The sequence below is a fragment of the Labrus mixtus genome, chromosome 23, assembly GCF_963584025.1.
Source record: "Labrus mixtus chromosome 23, fLabMix1.1, whole genome shotgun sequence".
NCBI lineage: Eukaryota > Metazoa > Chordata > Actinopteri > Labriformes > Labridae > Labrus > Labrus mixtus.
The window spans coordinates 6,674,508-6,686,792 of NC_083634.1; the positions used below are offsets into that span (position 1 = coordinate 6,674,508).

At 45.5% G+C, this 12,285-nt stretch overlaps 2 protein-coding genes across 2 annotated transcripts; both read left to right on the plus strand.

The window, feature by feature from the left end:
- The first annotated feature begins 262 nt into the window (after positions 1-262).
- On the plus strand, positions 263-8,415 carry taf6l (TAF6-like RNA polymerase II, p300/CBP-associated factor (PCAF)-associated factor). Its single transcript, XM_061031048.1, has 12 exons — positions 263-405; positions 1,061-1,229; positions 1,315-1,401; positions 1,473-1,623; positions 1,719-1,769; positions 2,185-2,279; positions 2,384-2,458; positions 2,673-2,893; positions 4,009-4,141; positions 4,315-4,443; positions 6,349-6,845; positions 6,955-8,415. The coding sequence occupies exons 2-12, from the start codon at positions 1,083-1,085 to the stop codon at positions 7,304-7,306; spliced, it is 1,938 nt and encodes a 645-aa protein (XP_060887031.1). The 5' UTR covers positions 263-405; positions 1,061-1,082; the 3' UTR covers positions 7,307-8,415.
- Positions 8,416-8,551: 136 nt separating this feature from the next.
- LOC132958310 (potassium channel subfamily K member 1-like) lies at positions 8,552-10,170 on the plus strand. Its single transcript, XM_061031049.1, has 3 exons — positions 8,552-8,903; positions 9,334-9,729; positions 9,866-10,170. Exons 1-3 carry the CDS (start codon positions 8,561-8,563, stop codon positions 10,153-10,155), a joined length of 1,029 nt encoding a protein of 342 aa, XP_060887032.1. The 5' UTR covers positions 8,552-8,560; the 3' UTR covers positions 10,156-10,170.
- The last annotated feature ends 2,115 nt before the right edge of the window (positions 10,171-12,285 follow it).

The following is a 12,285-nucleotide window of genomic DNA, read 5'->3' on the forward strand; positions in this document are numbered from 1 at the left end:
CCTAGGTAGAATCCATTGCCTCCCCCCATCATTAAAGTAATTCAAAGCTTAGCTCAAACCTCAAACCCACCTTGGCCTTTAAATGAGCTAAACCCATTTTAATATTTCATTAAAAATAATGTCTACATACTTTTTGTTTAATTCAATGCTCTTATGTTTGTCTGATGATCTATTATGTCTTGTCCATAAAACACTTATAGCACTTAAACGTGCTATAGAAATAAACTAGACTTGACTTGTTTCATCCAGTAGGTGGCGGTGATGCACCAAATAAGGACGCCAACCGCCATTACACACAACAGAAGAAGATCATGTAGCACTTATTGCTAGCAGTTAGCTGCGCAGATTTAAACTTTTCTACAAGTAACAAATTAAAATCAACCCACAGTCGTTCTAGAAAAGAAGGTAACGTTTATTTAAAGTGTTAAATATTCAGCTTGTAGCATTTCTTCTCTTCTTCTCTTTAACAGCTCGCCATTAGCATCTTCTGTGTTTGTAGCTAACTTAGCTACAACCGGTAACTTAACATCAGCGGCTCAAGCTGGTGACGTTACTCGGTTTATTCACACTCTTTTATACTTTTTAACAATTTCGTTCGGTTTAATAACTTTGAATATAACCGGTTAAACTTGTGACTTTTGTATTTTCCAGCCGATAGACGGACCCGCTTTTTATTTTGTTAGCATGATTGACAGCGATTCCGCGCATGCGCCTGTTCAACACAACTGCAAACCAAACCTCATTGGAAGATTTGCTAATTAAACATTATTTTAATTTTGTCACTAAAAATGAATAGATCTCCCAGAAGTCAACATCTAAAACAAATCCAATTTGTGTCTTTGTGTATTCGGAATATAAATGTTGAACAAAGCGATTCTCTATTTTTAATAAAATCGTATAATGTGAGATAAAGACGCTTGCTGTAGTAGCGTTATTGTGCAGAGTTTTTTTTTTAGTTTTTTTTTTTTTAAAGTAGTGCTAACTCTGTTTTTACATTCTTAAAGCCTTACACATGCCAGAGGTAGCAGGTGTTAATGTAAGGTGACCTTTTAAATCCCAGTGTCCGAAACTTCACGGTGAGCATGGCGGACCGGGAGGAGCGCCGCTTCGCAGAAGTCTCCCGGGACTCCGTCAAACTCATGGCCGAGAGTGCAGGCTTGGAGCTCGGGGACGATGTGGCCGCTCTGCTGGCTGAGGACGTGTGTTACCGGCTCAGGGAGGCAGCTCAGGTTAGAGCTGGACTGATGGTGTTAACACTGAAGTGTGTTATTAGACAAGAAGTATTTATGTTGTGTGATGTTTTGGACCCCACAGAGCAGCTCTCAGTTTATGAGACATGCCAAGAGGAGGAAGCTGACAGTGGAGGACTTCAACAGAGCTCTGCGCTGGAGCAACGTGGAGGTGAGAGCGATAGAAAAGTCTGTTAGATATTAAAGTAGTCACATCCTTCATCGTGTGTTTTTTTTAACCAGGCTGTTTGTGGCTACGGGGCTCAGGATGCTCTCCCTTTCCGTTCGGTGAAAGAAGGAGAGCTTTTCTTCGTCGAGGATCGGGACATCAACCTGGTGGAGCTCGCTCTGGCTACAAACATCCCTAAAGGCTGTGCTGAGACCATGGTGCGAGGTCAGACCCGAGACCCACTGCACTGTCAGAAATTCACATCACGGATCAGGAAGAAAATGTTACTGATGACTCCTCCTGTTTTCTCCTCCTGTCAGTGAACGTGTCGTACTTGGATGGAAAAGGAAACCTGGAGCCTCAGGGGACAGGTGAGACTCAGGCCTAGTCCACATATAGGGAGGTTTTCCTCTTCAGCTTAAAAAAAGAATCCTGTCCACGCACACGCTAAGTTCTCTAAAACATCTTCGTCCACATGAAAACACAACAACTTTTTTAACGACACTTCCAGGCGATCTCATCACAGTCCGTCCTTCAATGTCCTCTCACTCAGAGACAACGATGTCCTTGACATGCATACATTTTCTCCCCATTCCTCTGCAATGACCATTTCATTTTCAAAGTTGTCCCACCAACCCGGAGTCCGACAGTGTCTTGTATAATCAATTTTTTTAGTTACTTATCGCTACGTCTTTTGCTTCATATTGTTTATTGTGGATTAAATTAAATACTTTGGATTATGCAAGCGTCAGATTTCTCACTTGTCTGACTCGCCTCCGTTCTCAGTCCCGTCCGCGGTGCAGACCCTCTCAGACGACCTGCTGAAGTATTACCAGCAGATCACTCGGGCCATCCTTGGAGACGACGCTCACCTCATGAAGGTCAGAACTGGCTGCTGAACACACACACACTCTGCTGAACACACACACACTCTGTGAGGTTTGAACAAAGTGTTTATCTGGAGCTTGTGTTCTGTATGTTTTAGGTGGCTCTGCTGGATCTCCAATCCAACTCAAAGATCGCCGCTCTCCTTCCTTACTTTGTTTATGTCATCAGCGGGGTATGTTTACTTTTCATACCCACTTTTTTTAAAGACACTTCAATGGTTGTGTTTGTTTTGAATTCCAAGTTCAAAAATCTCCCTAAAAAAGCTGAGATGATGTTATTATTATTTGCATAAAATTTGTAAAATGCATCAAAGTCACATGTAACTCAAAGACGTTAAAGAACCCTCCACGTCTCGAGGTGTTGACGTCGTTGTACCTCCTGTGCAGGTGAAGTCGGTAAGTCACGACCTGGAGCAGCTCAACAGACTCCTCCACATGGTGAAGAGTCTGGTCCAGAACCCATACCTGTACCTGGGCTCGTACGTGCGCAGCCTGGTGTCCAGCGTGATGTACTGCATCCTGGAGCCGCTGGCCGCCTCCATCAACCCGCTCAACGACCACTGGACCCTCCGGGACTACGCCGCCCTGCTGCTCAGCCACATCTTCTGGTCAGTTTGTTGAAGAGGTGAAATGATCGGGGATCATATTTCACATTAATGAAGTCCTTTAAAACTCCTCATTTTACCTTTTTTGCATGTCTGGACAAAGTTTTTACTGTTCTTTGTGACAGTAAACCGTTCATGTCTGGGTTTTAGACGGTTGGTCGGGTAAAACACGAAGCTTCTGACGCTTTCAGAACAATTTTCAGGACATTTTTCACTCTTTTCTGTAACTTTATACACAGAAAAGTTTAATCAAATGAGGAACGATTCACCAAATCGTTTTTAGTCGAGCTGCAACAATCGTTAATTAAAAGTGTTAGCAACGACTTTGACAAACGATTGGTTGAGTCGTGTGATCATTACGCCCCTCACTGTGGCACCGACGCTGATGTTGCTTTAACGCCTCTGTTTTGTTTTTGTTAGAAACTGACTTACAGAAGCAGCAGAAGACGAACTACTCTCATGTCCTGCAAGAAAAATACATTTTATCTTGCAGGACATGAGAGTAGTTCGTCTTCCTCCTTTTACAGAAACGTCTTTCGTCTGTAGGATATGAGACCAGATTTTAGGACTAAGATACGATTCTGGTAAAAATCAAATAATGTCGAGAAATGTTTCAACACCACGGCAACAGAAGTAGAAGTCCTCGGCATCTAATATTGGATTTTTTTTCCTGATTGTGTCTGTACTCACTGACAGACAGCATCAGAATTACCATGACAACGGCAGGCATGTCTGGCGGAGACTGAGGTGAACAGCGCTAAAAAAGAGAAAATATAACCACAGTGAGGAGAAACACCAAGTGGATAAAGATCGTTCTAAAACGAGGGTGAACCTTGTGTTGGCTTTTACCCGTGTACGTGGAGTTGGTCTACTTCCTGTTGGACGGGCAGGTGACAAACACCGGCGGTTAGCTTGTGCTAGCGTGCGGTAGCTTGCAGTGTAGCTACAAGCAGTAAACATACACACTACATCCTGCAGGGAGTGAGCCCTGGAGCCCAGGAGGAGGGGCCCAGTTTGAATGTACAGATCAGGTCTATGTTGAAAAATACCAGACTTCCCCTTGATGCTGTTTCAATATCTGTCTCCTTTTGTTCCTTTTTTTGTTGTTGTCTCTGTAGGACTCATGGTGACCTGGTGAGCGGTCTCTACCATCAGATCTTGCTGTCGCTCCAGAAGGTTCTGTCTGACCCTGTGAGACCGCTCTGCTCTCACTATGGAGCAGTGGTCGGGCTGCACGCTCTGGGATGGAAGGTATGATCGGGATCTTTATCTGTAAAGACTCGTGATTAAGCAGAATCTTTGAAACCTTGAGCCCCCTTTTTATTTCCTTTTATTTTTATGTTCCTCTGTTTCCTTCTTGTCTGCTTGTTGCTCTCCTCTCACGTCTCCTCACTCATGTTGTGTTTGTGTGTTTTAATCTGCAGGCTGTGGAGAGAGTCCTCTTCCCTCACCTCCCTGCGTACTGGGCAAACCTTCAGGCTGTGCTGGACGACTACTCTGTTTCTAACGGTCAGGTCAAAGCAGACGGACACAAAGTCTACGGAGCCATCCTGGTGAGTGCTGCAGTGACAGAACGCCTTTTTAGTTCCCCAAAGTTATCATACGTAACGTTAAACACGCGGACAGCAGCGCACTCTTTGTCTGCTTTAAGTTTCCTGGATTCAGTTCTTCTTCGTTGCTTTGAAAGAGTAGAAACAACACAGTGCCGAAGACTTCAGATTTGGAGCAGGAAGAAGAACTGTTCCTCATCACTCTTAAGTATCAGATTAGTACACGTTAAGGCCCTGACACACCAAGGAGATCGTCGGCCGTCGGTCCTTGTTGGACTGTTGGAGACTTTTTTTTTGGTAATGAAGCTCCTTCATGAGGGCGGCTGTGGGTCAGTGGTAGAGTCGGTCGTCCCTTAACTGGAAGGTCGGGGGTTCGATGTCACAGTTGTCCTTGGTCAAGAAACTTAATCCCAAGTTGCTCCCGCTGCTTCATCGGCGGTGTATGAATGGATGAGTTAATACTGATGGTCTCTTTACTCAGCAGCCTCTACCATCAATGTGTGAATGTGTAGTTGTGACCTGCGGTGTTTTTTAGTAGTCAGAAGACTAAAAAAGAAATACAAGCTCAAGTTCCTTTTTCATTTTTAAAGAAAACACAGAAGTGAGAGATTTCATTTTGAAACTGATGACTGTTTTGCTTTCAGTGTGGTATTGTGTTCCTGCTCACGCTAGAAAATGTACATTTATATTTCTCACATGGGAAGTTTATTGTCATATGTCGGCTCTGATAGGAAAGGCAGGGTCATTTATAGAGCACCTGTCAGACACCAGGCGATTCAAAGTGCTTCACACAGACACCAAAAGCATTTAAAAAAAAATGTGTTTGCATATTAGAAATACACAATTTCTACAGAATGCATAAACAGTTTACACAAACTAGACATATGCATGAAATGCACACACCCATCCATCCGTCCATCCATTTTCCTCCGCTTAGCCGAGGTCGCAGCAGGTGCAGTTAGTCAACCCAGACTTACCTCTCCACAGAAACATTCTCCAGCTCCTCTTGGGGGATGCCTGGGTACCCCTGGGTCTCCTCCCGGTTGGGCATGCCCGGAAAACCTCTAAAGGGAGCCGTCCAGGAGGATCCCTAGCAGATGGCCAAGCTACCTCAACTCAAACATATACACGAGCATGAAAATAGACGTGCACACATGCAGACATGAACATACATGCACACACTAACGCAACAACTAAAAGTTCTAAGAAAAAGATAAATATGTGAGCTAAAAACAGGCAAAGAGAAGATTTAGATTAAAGATGATACAAGATTCAACATTATAACTGACCGGGACGAATGAGTGAATGACCTCAAACCCGCTGATTGCACATTCCACCGGTCGATCAGGTCATAAACATAAACAGTAAGACGACATTCATTATTTAGCTGTTGTGTTTGTATTCTTGTGAAATCATCTTGTTAACTACAGCAGCATGTGCATGTGTGTCACCACTCTCGGATCGTACCATCGGACTCTGGTGTAGCGCAGGTTCTTTCTCGTCTCAGCTCGTGGAGTTCATGGTCAAAAAACGGGGGGGAAAAAAATCAACATTTAAATAAAGGAAATCAGCAGATCGGTGGAGGGAGAGTGACAGTGTTTATGAAAACAGGAAATCCAGCCAACCGAGGAAGACATGGAGGAAGAAGAGTTTTTAAATAAACTACTTTTACATCCATTTTTCTCAGGGCCATTGGACACTTTGACTTATTGTCAACCCGTGTAACAACAGACAGGCCAAGTATGTTATTGTGAGTTATGATGCAACTCCCATCCCTAAATTTAATGCTGGAAAGTTTTCCACACATCCCCAGCTGTCCACCCTGACCTTATGAAAAACCCAGTTGAAACATTTTCTAATAACTTTCCTCGTGCAACAAGTCACTGTGTTCTCCCGTGTGTCCTGCAGGTGGCGGTGGAGCGTCTGCTGAAGATGAAGGCTCTGTCTCTGTCTCAGCCTGCAGAGGGGGGTGCGGGGGGTCAGTCGGGCTCTGTGGTGGGGGGTCTGGGTTACAGGGTGAGCTCCCCGGGCCTCAGCCCCCCTCCAGAGCCCCTCTCAGAGGCCGCCCTGGGCATCGCCAGCCACCTGCAGGCAGGCGGGGCCGGCTGTCCCTGGGAAGAGTGGACCCCCGTGCCCCTCCCCGACATGTACACCGAGCTCTACTCCTTCTTCGGAGACAGCCTGGCAGTCCGCTTCAGTACAGGACCCGGGTTTGGCAGCTACCCTCCTTTCACCCCCGCCCAGCTCGGTGAGGCCAGGAAGGATCCACCCGGCCCAGCTTCCAACCCGGAAACCACCAGAAAGATGCCGCAGCTCACCGCCAACCTCAACATCAGCCCGAGGCAGGATGGGAGTCCTCGCACGGATCCGCCGCCGCCCAGCCTCGCCGCCACCGGATCAGGAAGGTAACAAAAAAATACTTTTCAAAAACTTACCTCGAGGGTTTGAAGTTTTGTTTCGTAGATACTAGATTCGTATCTGAGATTTACATTCTGGTATCCTTCGCTCCTGCAGGTCCCTGGCTCGCTCCTCCTCCTCCTCTTCCTCCTCCTCTGTTCAGCGCTCCAAGTCCTCGTCCTCTCGCTCCGGCCAGCGTTCAGCCAGTCTCTCTCGGGACGTTTTCCCCAAATCTCGCTTCACCTCCCCTCAGACAGGACCTCCGGCCTTCACCTTCCTCATCGGCGGGCGTCAGATGGGTCGCCGCTGTCAGGGTCGAAGGCCTTTCCAAACAACTTTTGCCCCGACCCCTCCCCTCTCTGCTGTCCCACCCCGAGCCTACGCCCACAAGCTGCCCGTGATCGGGAGGGTGGGCAAACCTGTACGCCGCTGGGCATGCTCACATTACTCCCTTTACCTGCCTCTGTAGAGACAAGAAGGAGGTGTGACTGTTGTATACCTGCTTTATTACACCTGTAAATAGTTATTTTTATATTTACAGAGCTGATAAACGTGATGTATCTGAAATGCATTCAGGCGGCTACGTTGACACTCAACAGACAAACAACTGCAACTGCTACAAATACTGGAGCCCCACGGAGTGAAACCAGGAAATGCAAGCGCCTCGTTACTCGTTATTCCAAGATAAATATCTCTCCCAAAAAACTGAGCAGATTTCTATTTGTTTTCATGTCCTTGCAATACTCTTCCTCCCACCACAGCCTTATGCACTCCTCCCCTGAAATGTAAATACATGTGATTGGTTAGCTTGTTAGCTTAGCTCACACCAAAACAGTGGACCCTGTACGTGATGCTAGTGTGTAGCTAGCTGCTACAGCCCGTTAGCTTCCACATGAAGCGCAAACTTGAGTGAAGGTTGTTAGTCTCACACTTTACAGGTGTGTGCTTATTTTCTGTGATGGCGTCACGTGTTGTTGTGTGTTACTGTTATGCTCCAGGTTTATGTCGTGTTACCGTCATAAGTCTGAGTGATCTGAACTCACCTGAACTGTTTTCATTTCAAGGCTTTACGGTTGATGAGAAAGTACACAGACAATGGAGACACAGCAGGCCTTATTCTGACTTTTAAAAAAAAATCAGAACATGACGTTGCGGCGTCATGGTCTTCTTTGGAATATGATCCATTGTTCAAAGTGTATGATCTCAAACTGGCTATTTGAAGTCAGAGTAGAAACTAAATAAAAGCTCAAACAGCAGCCAGCTAGTGTTGGGGTAACCCAGACATATAACGTAACATATAGGGATTATTCCTAACCACTAATGCAGCTGTAAAGTTGGATATTTTAACATGGGACTCTATGAGGACTGACTCACTGCAGGAGACAGACTCTAGTGGACACTGGAGGTACTGCATTTTGGCACTTCTGAAGGGAGACTGAAATATGGGAGTAAAGAACGCAGTAATGTATCGTTTTGACAGTTTTTGAGGCCTGCTTTGTATTTGTCAGAAAAATGTCGACATCTTGTCCATTTCTTTTTGTTTATGCCGAATAAAAGATGTATTGTTGTAATTCTAAAGGTTAATTTGATCTTTTTGAGTCCTAAGAAGCCTGTGGAGTTTCTTCATTGTTAAACTGATCTGTTTGTGAGCTGCTCCTCTGTTTTATTATTTAAACCGTCCTCGCTCTCAGTGTCGTGTTTCAGTCTGCAGTCAGATCCAGCCATGGCCCGGCTCCTCTCCTCTCTGGGACTCTTCTTCAGGATCAACACGTTCCTCTGTCTGCTCCTCCTCTACCTCCTCTTGATCGCGCTGGGAGCCCTGGTGTTCTCGGCCGTGGAGAAGCCGGTGGAGGAGGAGCTGAGGGCGGAGGTGCAGGAGGTGTGGCGCTCCTTCCTGCAGGAGAACCCGTGTGTGGAGGAGAGCAGGCTGAGGGAGGTGCTGCGGAGAACTCTGTCTGCTCATCAGAGGGATGTTCCTGTCCTGAAGGAGGAAGAGGACGAGGAGGAGAGACGTCAGGGTTTCACGTCATCACTTTACTTTGTCATCGTCACGCTCACCACCATGGGTAAGATCAACACGATCAGTATGATGTCCAAAAATGTTTGTTTTCCAATAACTGGCATTCAAATTAGGGGCTGTCGATACTAGAATTTTAACTTTTAATTGACTAACCCTAACCTTAGTAAAAATCAAAGAATATTATACCTGTTTTGCTACCATGGCAACAAAAATAGAAGTCCTAGGCACCCATTGTGGGTAGTTTATTGTTTTTAATTATCTAAACTTGCAGACAAACTTCTCTACACTAACGTCTAAATTGCACAAATAAGTACGTGAGATATTTGCTTTTTTAATTCTAGCTGTATATAAAAGGGGTTATGATGAATTGTGATGGGACATTTTCCAGTAAGAGACACAGATAATGAACTGAAACTCCTCTGTGGTATCTTCCTCTTTCTCCTCCTCCTCCTCCTCCTCTTCCTCTTCTTCCTCAGGTTCCGACTCTTACACGCCCAAATCAGACGAGGCCAAACTCTTCTGTATCTTCTACTGCACCCTGGGGATCCCCCTCACCCTGTTCCTCCTCACCCTCCTCTCCAACCTGCTCCTCCCCGTCCTCACCCACGCTCCTGTCCACCTCCTGCACACTCTGTGGGGTTTCCCTTACACCCAGGCCGCTCTCCTCCACGCTGGCCTCCTCTCCGTGCTCGTCCTCTGCCTCCTCTTCCTCCTCCCCGCCCTCCTGGTGCTCCTGCTGGAGCCAAACTGGAACTTCCTGGACGCACTCTTCTTCTGCTTCCTCACCCTGAGCACCGTCGGCCAGGGGGGAGACACTTTGGGGAGGAGCTGGAGTCCTGGAGCAAAGGAGACCCTGGAGCTCCTCACCACGTGTAAGTGATGTGATTTGTAAGAATCATTTTTTGGTAGAAATGGAAACCGGGGGAGAACAAATCCAGGCTGCTCGGATGATTTTTAAAGAGAAGTGATTGAACGTTATTGTTTTTTTAAATGCTCCTCTCTCCTCAGGTTACCTGGTGGGGGGTCTGGTGGTTCTCATCACCTTTAAGGACACCGTGCTGCAGGTCCCTCAGGTGTGCGCGCTGCTCAGGCTCCTCTCCGGTCCTCAGTATGCAGAGCTGGAAGGTTTCTACCTGAATGAAATGACCGTGAGCGAGTGTGAGGAGGAGCCCCAGTACTCCCAGTCCATCTGCACCATCTCCTCCCCCCCTCTCCGCCTTCCGAGCCCTCGTACAGACCGACAGACCGCTGAAACAGAGCTCCACGCCACCACAACCTCTACGGACAAAACCAGCTGAGCCTCAGCACACAAAGACGCTCCACAGCATGACGTTCAAATCTACGATTACATTTAATTTGTTTCCAAAGCTGCACTGCTCACACGACGGATCTTTGGCCCAACATTAATAATTAAGATTCAGATTAACTGATTCAAATATTTAAATTAGCATAAAGTTGACGTCTGACCAAAACCTCCAAGAACGCAAATAACAGAGTGTCACAGCATTATCAGTTCTACTTAAAAAAAAAAAAAAAAAGAAGCTCTATTTAGACTGACGAGTCGGTCGTCTCTCAACCGGAAAGTCGTGGGTTCGATCCCCAGTTCCTGCAGTTACATGTCTGATGTGTCCTTGGGCGAGACACTTAACCCCAAGTTGCTCCCGCTGCTTTGTCGGCGGCGTTTGAATGTGTATGAATGGGATTCGATACTTGTGTGTGTGTGTGGAGCTCCTGCTGTGCCTGACTTCTGCAACGCTGAAACACAATTTGACCTCGCAGTCTGGGACACCAATGTTATGCCGTTGCGGATTCAATATGAGTGTAAAAAGACGTGATGAGGGCGGAGCTTACTGACGGCACTTTTGACGAAGGTCTCTGAATTTCAACCTTTTGCTGCAGAAGTTGGTAACTTCCAACATTCATCCACACTAGGGATTTTAAGTTTACGCTTTACACTCTCATTTCTAGTCTGCTTTACTTTGTAAGTGTCTTAATTTAAAATAAAGATTGAAATCTGTTCGGCTGATATCGTTGCTTATTACAGTCAGTCCATGCCTGATGTTTAGCTCTTTAGATCTTGATGTAAGGCGTGTTTCTTGTCAGGGGAAGGATGCTTATTTAAAATGTAGTGAGATATTTTTGACTATAAATTAAACAAATACACTTTGTAAGATTTGAGTTTCTGCAGTGCAGTCCCTTACACTGAGGAGAAATCTAGCCTGTGGGTGGAGATACCAGGGGAGGGGAAGGTGTTTTTTTTTTTTTTACCAAAATCCCACTGTGACATCACAAGCACATTTGAAACGGAGCATTTTTCTCTGTGTTGTAAGACTTATACAGACCACAAACAAAGGACTGGATGGGTTTATTTCACATTTTGTGGGTCAGTAGACGCTCAGGTTACACAAATATATGTTCAAAAACACTGTAAAGATCTGAATGAGTCCAGAGAGGTCTGACCAATCTACCCTCCCACATACAATGCAGGAAAGTTCCTGTTTCAGTTTGACATTCCCATCACAAGTTATCATTCAACAGTTTCATTCTAAGTCTGGATGGTGTGTGATAATATTGATGTAATAGCTTATGCTGTGTGAGCTTACCCCAAGCCTCTCTCATGTTTACCACATTCAATCTCTTTCTCAAGGTCCTTCTGCCAAATCATTTTCAAATAGTTACACGCTTTTTATGCTTTTATTTTAGAGATGGATAGAGTCTGGAATCAGAGAGAGAGAGAGAGAGGAACATTGTCAGAAAGGAACCACTGGTCTGATTTGAACCGGAAACGCCCACTTGGAGTACTCAAGCCTCGGTACATTTGGCGCACAAATTAACCACTAGGCCACCAGCACCTCAAAGGCCATGAAAGGTTTTTGATTTAATTTGCTTTAAAGCACAGTTTGTAAAATCCCACCACCAGGGGGCTCTCAATCAAAACAATAACAAAAGGTTGGCCGGGAATCATGGCAGTGATTCTCTCTGCTACTCCCCCCCCACTCCCGATGAAAACGTCCTCTGAGTTGACCGTAGTCATGACGACCAGGTGAAGCCAACCTGTACCGACCTGAGTATAATTCACATGACGTTTTTATCACAGCAGCACATACAGCAACAGTACGGCAGCTTTCAGTAGCAGCTCATGCTAGCTTATGTAGCTGTCTTTGACTTAACACCCGGTGTTTCCACGGCAACGATAAACATGGCGGCCGTTATATTTCTAAAATGAAGGATTTCTCTGACTTTGATAACTGTTGGAAATATCTGAAGTATTGTAAGAACTCAACATAAACATTTATGACAAAGGTTTAGTCTCTTTTTAATTAATTTAGATATTTTATGTAAACATTCTTCATATTGTACGTTTAAATGGCGAGATTAGAGGTAGAAAACTAACCACTGGGTGTCATAACTGACTCGTGTACAGCTGC

Excerpts from the sequence above, each read along its gene's own strand:
- taf6l (XM_061031048.1), top strand. The coding sequence starts at position 1,083 with ATGGCGGACCGGGAGGAGCGCCGCTTCGCAGAAGTCTCCCGGGACTCC. Across the intron at positions 1,230-1,314 it reads GGCTCAGGGAGGCAGCTCAG|AGCAGCTCTCAGTTTATGAG; the intron begins GTTAGAGCTGGA and ends TGGACCCCACAG. Across the intron at positions 2,894-4,008 it reads CTGCTCAGCCACATCTTCTG|GACTCATGGTGACCTGGTGA; the intron begins GTCAGTTTGTTG and ends TTGTCTCTGTAG.
- LOC132958310 (XM_061031049.1), top strand. The coding sequence starts at position 8,561 with ATGGCCCGGCTCCTCTCCTCTCTGGGACTCTTCTTCAGGATCAACACG. Across the intron at positions 8,904-9,333 it reads CGTCACGCTCACCACCATGG|GTTCCGACTCTTACACGCCC; the intron begins GTAAGATCAACA and ends CTTCTTCCTCAG. Across the intron at positions 9,730-9,865 it reads CCTGGAGCTCCTCACCACGT|GTTACCTGGTGGGGGGTCTG; the intron begins GTAAGTGATGTG and ends CTCTCTCCTCAG.